At 30.8% G+C, this 9884-nt stretch overlaps 1 protein-coding gene across 3 annotated transcripts in view; it reads left to right on the top strand.

Moving 5' to 3' along the window:
- The window catches only part of LOC100185355 (calpain-1 catalytic subunit-like), a 13197-nt gene extending 3660 nt beyond the window's left edge, over positions 1-9537 (top strand). For 2 of the 3 annotated variants that reach the window (XM_026834229.1, XM_026834231.1), the window contains exons 5-16: positions 243-367; positions 723-891; positions 1946-2029; positions 2503-2579; positions 2998-3072; positions 4177-4340; positions 5975-6144; positions 6578-6795; positions 7383-7443; positions 8005-8031; positions 8905-8961; positions 9450-9537. In XM_026834229.1, the coding sequence (XP_026690030.1) occupies positions 243-367; positions 723-891; positions 1946-2029; positions 2503-2579; positions 2998-3072; positions 4177-4340; positions 5975-6144; positions 6578-6795; positions 7383-7443; positions 8005-8031; positions 8905-8961; positions 9450-9518 (1296 nt within the window). In that variant the 3' untranslated portion in view covers positions 9519-9537. The remainder of the gene's footprint in view (positions 1-242; positions 368-722; positions 892-1945; positions 2030-2502; positions 2580-2997; positions 3073-4176; positions 4341-5974; positions 6145-6577; positions 6796-7382; positions 7444-8004; positions 8032-8904; positions 8962-9449) is intronic. The other variant, XM_026834230.1, reaches the window with a different exon arrangement.
- The last annotated feature ends 347 nt before the right edge of the window (positions 9538-9884 follow it).

Raw genomic sequence — 9884 nt, 5'->3', positions numbered from 1 at the left:
ACGTATGTCTTTGGGCAAGACACTTAACGGCAATTGCTTCAACCTAGTGGGTCGTAATGGGTTGTCCAAATTATCATCCACACATAAAAGAATCCAGAAAATATTTACCCACAAAGTAAATCACATACTGAGAAACTTGTAAGCTGGCACGAGGTGTATGAAACAGAACACCGAGTTATAACAACTGTCGCTTTCCGCCCATGTGAGGATAAAGTAAGTTACATTACATCCATATTATACAGTATGGAGAATGGATTGACGTCATGGTGGATGATCTTCTCCCTACAGTGCGTGGTAAACTTGTCTACTTACACTCAGCACAAAACAATGAGTTTTGGAGCGCTCTGCTTGAAAAGGCGTATGCCAAGTAAGTTTGTTTAACTTAAGTGAATATCACTACACTATACACTAAACTTATAAAGTTTTTTTTTATTTTTTAGGAAAATGAAATTTGACCGAATTACCTAGATTTTTTTAAAGATCATTGCTTTGTCTGCCTTTAAGAAGGCTTAGTCAGAGTTATGGCTTAAATAGTAAGCTGTAAGCTAATCTACTCACATTGCATTCAAGTGTTCAATACTAGGCCTCTAATCCACTACCACAAAATTGGCCATACATACTCACAACCTATTTCATTGGATAAATGATTTGCATTATAAGAACCTAAACTAATATATTATATGTGATTATGCTTTTACTACGTTTAGCAATACTCCTTTTAGATTAAATGGCTCTTATGAGGCCTTGAAAGGAGGCAGTACCACCGAAGCTATGGAGGATTTCACTGGAGGTGTAACTGAAGTTATTGACCTGAAAGAAGCTCCTAACAACCTCTATAGTGTAATGCACAAGTCATTGAAAAAAGGTGCACTTATGGGGTGTGCTGTTGAGGTAATTTGGTGCTTGTACTGTAATAATCATTTCTTTACATCAATCAAAAACAACTGTACTGTATAATCATTTCTGTACGTCAAGCAATTGAAAACTAAAAGCTATTTCAAGCAATTAGGTCAATTTAATTGAATTGATTTTGCCTTCAGGCAAGAGCAGAGTAAAGACAGTGGGCACTTGTGGTTTAAACCTTAAATATTGACGTCTTTGTTTATTTATTCTACCTGTAATAAACTATGTAATTTAAAAACATAAAAACAGTCAAGTCCATGAAATAAAACCTATCTGTTTGGTATTTCATGTATTAATAAATAAACTAGGAAAAAATGTTTAAGAATTTAATTTAAAGTTTATGAAACAAACATTTTCTAAATTTAAATCAATTATTCTATTACTTTGATTAAGTGTGCAGTCATTTAACTAAATACACACATTATTCAGCCTATATTAACCCATCAATAGCATCTAAACGTCAATATGAATTTTCCAATAATACATGCTATATACCTGGCAAAGGTTTCTAATTCTGTACCTTAACGCCTAATGCCGGCCGGCTACATTACAATCCCCAGTGGCTGTGACCTGGTGTCATTTGCTTGTGGCGCCCATTAGATTATTGAAGCTTAAGATACCCTGACCCACTATTCAACTGTATTTGCAATAAATATATTTAGAGTCGAATTCCTCTCGTGGGAATTGAAGTGACAACTGTTCATGTTAGCGCTTAGTTTACAGTTGGTATGTCCCCGCCCTATTATGTACACTTCATGGTTGGGTTGTCTTATATCTTGCTGGGACTTTCCTTTGTTATAATACCTCTATTATTTAGATTCACTGTTGTGTAAAGTTCCATACATTCTGTAACATGTGTAACATACACATTTGTGCATACATACATTTTTAACTTATAAAAAATGACCATAGCCCAAATTCTGAAGGCACAGAAATAAACCTATTTTAAGCTATCTATTTTCTCATTCATGTTTAAATGCATTGCTCTTACTGCATTGCTAGATTAATGCCAGATTCTTTAACCAGATTGTTTACATTGTAGACCACCAGTAAGTCTCAAAGGGAAGCAAAGCTGAGTAATGGTTTGTTGATGGGCCATGCGTACAGTATCACAGGTCTCGATATTGTAAGTATAGCTATTATTACATAAACAGTAATATATATATATATATATATATATAAAACCTGATAGTATATAGACTACCTGTTAAAAAATTTTTTAAGGTATATGTATATATACACTTGTTAAATGATTGTTAAAACAAACTGGCTATACCAGTTAAAATGTTAAAAAATATATATTTACGTATATATATATACCAGTTGAAATTAAATAAATGTACTATTTGATGTTAAAAATATATATACTGGTTGAATAATGTAATTGACACGTACAGTGTACAGTACAGGCCTATGTTTAATTTTCTGGATCCTCAAATTTATTTTAAGTTTGTTTGCAAAGCCCAAATTCATGGTTCATCAAATATATGCTCACCTATGTACAAAAGAAATGGCCTAGCCGAAGCCATTTTTCTATTCAACCCCAACATTCCATGTATTTAAGCTTAACATTGTGGCTATTCATTGAAAACCTTTTAGTTGCGCAATGGTGTAAAGTTGGTTCGTGTCCGCAATCCATGGGGACAGGTTGAATGGAATGGAGCGTGGAGTGACGGGTGAATAAACTACTTATAACTACTGTATTTTAAACCAGGGCTAAACTAAAAGTGATCCAAAATTTTTTAAGTTTTTTTGGAAAACCTTTTTTACTTTTTTTTGGAAACTGTTTAATAATTTTTAGTTTCTTTGTGCATAGTTCAAAAGTCTCAATTGTATTGATCTAACTTTATTCCATTTTTTGTCATTTTTTTCTAATTGTGACTGTGTTTATGTTCAATTAATGACTGCACCTTATGTTGAAACTATAACTGCTTTTATTCATTCAATTTATCACTTAATTTAATTTATAACTATCCACACATGAATTTTTAAATGCTTGTCCTTACACATTGGTTTAACCTTTTTTTTTTCAAATTGGTTTGCTTTTACATTTTCCTCAATGTTCATACATGGCTTTACATCTCAATGTTTCAGTTCCTCATCATGGAACAGGGTGCCTGATGAAAAGCAGAGACTTGATGTCGAGTTTGGTGAAGATGGGGAATTCTGGTGAGTGGGTTTCTATTTTGGTCTTTCTACAGCAATTCCTAGTTAAATTAAGATACACTTTTGTGTGTCTATGGTTTATGGACCACATACTGATTTTATCATTCTTGTTTTGTAAAGCTTTTGTGCTTCTGCATAGGACAGCAATAAATGCAACAAGTTGTAATTATAGTGCTTTGAATTAAATAATGTTTGTGGTCCAGCATGCTTGCCTTTTAAACATCACAATGATACTCTGCAGCTGTTGTGTTTTGAAATATCAGCTTTTAACTTGTGAGTGTTGATAAATGGAAGAGAAGTCCTGGTTAAGTAATGCATATAGACCACAGTGATATAACTGTATGCGCAGCCATTTCTTGCCTTTCTTCATTTTCTAATCAATTATTTAGTTACAGTCAACCAAATTCTTGTTTTTTCAATTACCCATTTATAAAAGGAATGTAGGCATGCATTATACAGAATTGATAAATAATCTATAGTCAAGTGGGGTAATAAAAAAAGGGGGTTGTTCTTTCTTACCCCAAGTAGCCCATTATTTTTTATTACCCCACTTTACTATATATTTTTTTCTGAAAAATAATATTTTTTCTTTTTTATATAAAGTATAAACATTTAAATAAATGCATTTGCGACTGTGTAAATGGGACTATATGACTACTGACGAAATGTGAGCTACATTACTAAGACCTGCTTCCCTTTGCCCTTTGAATCAGGATGTTCTGAGCTGTGACACAACACCTGTCACATAAGTTGTTCAGTCACCATTCATTGCCACATTTGAATAGAAGCGTGTGAAACAGAAAATCTGTGTGTGAAACAGAAAATCTGTTCAAAAAAATGATGTAAATTAACTTATTTTCAACACATTTCATATTATAAAGTGGTTCTGTACGTTTTAAAATAAAAGTTTTTTGTAATATAATTAACAGTGACTTAAGTTTGTACATTTATTTACAACATTCATAAATTACTTATTCCGTTTTTAAATTTTTGCATTTTGGGATTTTCTCTCACCTGTGGAAACTAGTTCAAAATATTATAACTGTACCAAACAGCAAAAAAATCTAAAAATAAAACCTAAAATAAAAATTGCTCCCACTCTTCCAGGATGAGTTATGAGGACTTCTGCCGCTGTTTCACAAAGCTTGAGATCTGCAATTTAGGTCCGGATGCTGTGGAAGATGATGATGTGAGTACACAGTGGATCACTTCTCTTCATGAAGGAAGATGGACAAGAGGTTGCACTGCTGGGGGATGCAGGAATTTTCCAGGTAAAAACAAAAACAATTTTTGAATTTTTTTTTCTTTTAAACTTTAATATTTAAAAAAAATGTTAAATTAATGCATGTGTGTGTGTGTGTGTGTGTGTGTGTGTGTGTGTGTGTGTTAAACTTGTGTGCTCCTTTAATTTATATTTATATATATTCATAAATCAAAAGTATTTGGTCAACATTAAATTGAAAAGGAACGAATATTATTTTATATTTTTTAAACTTTAAAAAAAAAGTTAAAAAATTTACTTGTGGCCTTTTCTAGTTGACAAAGTTTGTGCTTCTTAAAATTGTTGTTTTAAACTATTCCTAAAATACACCACTGCTACTTAGAAAAAGCTATTATAATGTAGATATGATGCATTAAACAGGACCATATGACTATAAATAATTTAACAGCATATGGTGTATATAGTCTACTGAATTCATAAAGACATCCTATCATATAACAACATATCTTTTTACCGCCATACCACACAAAATTCTATTAAATTAGTTGCTAAGAAACAGTTAATTCTCAATGTACTTCCAAGCTATTACGCAATACCCATATATAGCACTACAGCTTAACCAATGAAAAGAAGAAAATTTATGTAATAGTTTGTACTTAAAATAGTGTTTTAATTACGGGATGTTTTTGAAAAGAATTGCTGCTCTATTTATCAAATACTAATATAGGCCATAGTGTCATTCTTTCTAAGTTGGCTTATATGTTTTTTTGGCAAAACACCAACCAATGTATTTTCTCCATTTACTGTTTGCAATTTGAACTTGCCAAACCAAAGACTCTTTGGTTTCCGGAAGCAATTAATATCACGTAATGTTTTATTTCTGACATAGATAAATGTATGCCAATGCCAATGTGTTTCATGCACTTGGCTATAATTTTGGAGTGTCTTGTTCTTGTATGGACCTGGCTATATTAAATATAATGAATTGTGGTCTTTTGGAAATATGAAAAATCATCTAAAGTTTTAACTGGTTGTGTCTAGTTCAGATGTTCGTCATCTTTTGGTATTGTGCTTATATGATTCTCTGTGATTCTGTATATTCTGTACATGCAGTAGTACAGGCATTCAAATTCATAAATAATACATTTTTTTTTAGAATGTTAAATTTTTTGCTTGTCATACATAAAACCAGACCGTATCGCGTACCTTACTGAGCTAGGGGTATTAAGTATACTGGTTTAACCCTGGTCTAAAGTCCACGTAGTACCTCACTGATATGGAATAGAAGTCAGTGTATTTTCTATTTTTTTTGGTTCCGTTTTTTGAATTTTTTTCTGTTTTCTTTTTTATTCGTGCCAGATTGCAGTAAAGTCGGAAATACACTACATTTTATACCAGACGAGCTGTTGAAAAATTATTAACTTATTGTCACATTTATTGAGCGACAAATGGGTTCTTAGTTGGAATTAACTATCTGGTTCGGTAATCATTATATACAGGGATGAACTAAACTGAGTTACGTGTCAGTGTGAGTAAGAGGAATAGAACACGTGTGCACGACATTTAGCTGCGTTGATTAACGTGACCAGCTTCGAGACTCTTTCAGTGGTTAATTCCAACTGAAACCCATTCGTCATTTTTTAATACATAAAACTTATTTATTTATCTTCTTTTTTGCTCCAGATACTTTCTGGGTGAATCCTCAGTTCCGTTTAATCTTGGAAGAGGAAGATGATGATCCCGATGATGATGTTGTGGGATGCAGTTTCATCCTCTCACTGATGCAGAAGAACAGGAGGAAGCAGAAGGTGAAGGGACAAGGACTTCTCACCATAGGATTTGCTCTTTACAAAGTAAGAATTGTTTTTTTATATACACAACTTTACAATAATACAACATTACGATAATACAATATTACAAAAAAGTAAGATTTTTCATTTTTGTGAATACAATCTTTCAAAAATGTTTCACACAGTTTTGTTCTTATTGCAATAGCAGATTTTCCTTTTTCTATTCTAAAAAGTCCAAATTGGAGTAATTTATACCAAGTATGTTACTTTGTGGGTGATTATTTCTGCGGAAGACACTCAAAACCAATTGCTCCAACCCAGTGGTCCTTAATAGGTTGTCTAAATTATCAGCCTACAGAAAAACAAAAACAAAAACAATAACTGTTTCAAAAGCGATTTCTCCAAAACAGCTAGTTCCAAAACACTTACATAGTTTAACATTCAAAAATTTCAATCTCTCAAGTTAATCATAAAAAAATAACTTTTTATATTTCAGTTAAAAGAGTCGGTGGCACCCAACCAGACACTAAAGAAGGATTTCTTCCTTTACAATCAATCTGTAGCTCGATCCAAGAACTTCATCAACCTTCGAGAGAACTCCCAGAGGTTCAAACTTCCTCCTGGAGAATACTGCATCGTTCCGTCCACGTTTCAACCGAATGAAGAGGCAGATTTTGTCCTCCGAATCTACACTGAGAAACGAGCAGAAACTGGGTTTGTTTTGTTATATTTTTTTAAAATTATTTTGTTATATTTTTAAACTAACGGGTATATGTAATAATTTATCTAAAAATGGTAGCCTATTAAATTTAATATCAGTCAATTTTTTTTTAATTAACAAGTACATGCAATAATTTATTTAAAATGTTTGGTCTGTTAAAATTAGTATCAGTTAAAATTTTTTAATGGTTTATTTTTCGTTCAAACATAATTTTGTAGTATAAATTTTTCAAATTAAAAGTTAAGAGAAGTAGTACACATATTTTCTATTTTATAATAGTCAAAATGATATCAAAGCCAGATTTACTGTTTATTTTTGCCAAAATATATACCATTGCTTACAATTTTTTACTATTTGTTTTTTTATTGCACATTAATTAATTAATTAGAATATATCAATTCAACAAAATAACTAAACTTAGTGCCCTTATTTCACTAGCCAATAAAAAAATTAAAAAAGTGCTGTAAAAAATACAGTAAAAAATACTGTATTTGCCCTTATTTCAGTAACCCATACTTTCCTACATAAATTAAATTCCAGTTTATCAAATTTTTTAACCCAACTAGATTTGTTATTACAGGGAACTTGATGAAGAGACAAAACAGACAGTTCCTGTGGCCCCTGAACCTGTTCCTACTGATGTATGTATTAACATTTTGCTTCAGTATATTGTGTACCACATATATTACTTTATTAACACCCATTTAGAAAATGATTTATTAATGTATTAGAGTCATGAACAATGCATGAAAAAAGTTTAAAAACTTTAAAATTTAGCTTTGCTTTATATGTAAATCTAATAAGCTCTTCTTGTAAATTAATTTTGCATTACAACATTTTGGCGTCGTAGTTGGACTGTTTAGGTACAAATATGGCTGGAATTCTACTAAAAAATGTTGTTATCTATGTAAAACAAGTTAACCAGAAGAGCTTTTTAGGAAACAGCAGCTTTAAAAAGCTTCTTTATTAGTCTTATGGTATTTTTGTTATAATAACTATGTGATCATTTGGTATGTACCTTGTGTGGCTTGCTTTTTATGATAAGCAACCCATGTAAGTCTGTCCAGCCTGATGCACACTTGCTTGCTTTGCAGTTTGATGTTTGTATTCTCCCAAATGGTAACTGTGTAATCATTTGCTGTGTGGTCATGCTATGGAATAGTTTAGGCCAAAATTACTTTATCCATAATTTGTTGCTCTAGATAAGGAAAGAGAAACAAAGACCTAAGGTAGAAATAGCAGCGGTCAAAATTTATATTTTTAATTATTTAAAAAAAATCTTCCAACTTTCTCTTAGCACTTTCCCTTTTATAATAACTTTGTTAATCCATTTCACCAGAATTGTTTTCACTCAGTAGCATTAGCCAGCCAATACCCCAAAAAAACAATGTTAAAATTCAGTATTTTAGTAGCACAGGTTGAAATAAATAAATATATAAATAAAACAAAGAAATATTTTTTTCAAATTTTCATAAATTCTTAAAATATTTTCTCCAGTATTACCAGTATATTATTTGGGTGGCAGTGTTACTGTCTGTGCATGTCACTTCTACATTTTCTTTATTGCTGTAATTTGCATGGTTTATTCCTTTGCAACTTTAGTTGACTTACTGCATGTTCAACTTTTCTATGGTTTTTTTTTTAGGGAAGCTAAAAAATACACCCAGAATTAGAATATTTCTGCATAATTAAATATACCCCACATCAACTTGGAAGAGCGATTAATCGCCATTTTTGTAAAAGTTAACCCATTTTTTTGTGGCAAGACCAAATTTAAGCAAAGAGCCTTAGAAACCCAATTTCCCAAACTTTATTTCACATACCTTTTTCTAAGCTTAAGATAACCATACAGAAATAAGACAATTTAGCATAAAAATTCAATTATATAGTGGGTGACCTAACCCAATTTACGGTCAAACTAAGGGTAAGAAACCCAAAGCATGCTCAGTGTGCTGTGTTTTTATTTTGTGTTTGATCTGTATTTAATGCAAATTTGCCATTGAAATACTTGGGTTTTAATTTAACATCAAAAGCCATGTCATCTCGCATGTTGTGGCCATTTTTTATGTTTTTTAATTATGCTAAAGCCGATTTAAACTTAGGATGAAAATGAGAATGACAAGAAATTTAAGAAGTTATTCGACCAACTTACTGGAGAGGTATTTAGTTTTGTTCTTGTTTTATAAAATAAGTCCTAAATAATATGAAAGCTACCCCTATATTGCTATTTGAACATTTGCTTGTGCATATGCTTTAAAACACTTTTTCATTAAGCAATAACACATGGGCAAAATTTCATTAAAAATGTTTCTTTTATAACCTTTTTTGAACATTTTCTGCAATTACCAATATAGAATATTATGTTTCTAATTATTTACGCATATTCGAAAATTTTTATATCTGTTATGCAGGTAAACCTTTGATGTGATAGCCCTTGGCCATTTTTAATTAATACAGACTCCTCTAAGCTTATACCCCATTTTTTCTTCAATCTGAAGCATTTTTTTTTCAGTTTATTTAATACATATAAGGTTTACTTTTTATTGCTTCAAGATGGATATGAGACGTGTTATATTTCATATATCTAAGCATTAGGATTATATAACATTAAAATATGTTGAAATTTGTAAGTTATATGTTATTACAGGATGGAGAAATTGATGCATTTGAACTTCGAGATATTATTAACTCTGTCATGAAAAAGAGTGAGTGTTAGTTTAATAAATATCGTATAAACTCTATATTAAAGTGTTATTGAAAACTATTTTCACTCATAAAAAATTAAAAGTTTCAATAGTTAATTTTTTTTAATTTTTACATTTTCTATTTTTATTCACGTTTACCATGGAATATTTTATGTATAAATGAAATATTAAAAGTGTTAGTAACAAGTTTTCACTGGTAAAAGTTTTATAAAAAGTTTCAGTAGTTTAAATTTTTGTAATTTTACAGCTCCTATTTTCATTAAAATTTTTCATTAAAAAAATGTATTTTTTTATTTTCATTGAAAATATGGATTTTGATTTTTTTTCTTATTTTCATTAAAAAATATGTGATTTGAGATGGNCTATTAACTCAACGT

This window comes from Ciona intestinalis, chromosome 4, assembly GCF_000224145.3.
Source record: "Ciona intestinalis chromosome 4, KH, whole genome shotgun sequence".
Taxonomy (NCBI): domain Eukaryota; kingdom Metazoa; phylum Chordata; class Ascidiacea; order Phlebobranchia; family Cionidae; genus Ciona; species Ciona intestinalis.
This window is presented reverse-complemented; position numbering and strand designations above follow the sequence as displayed.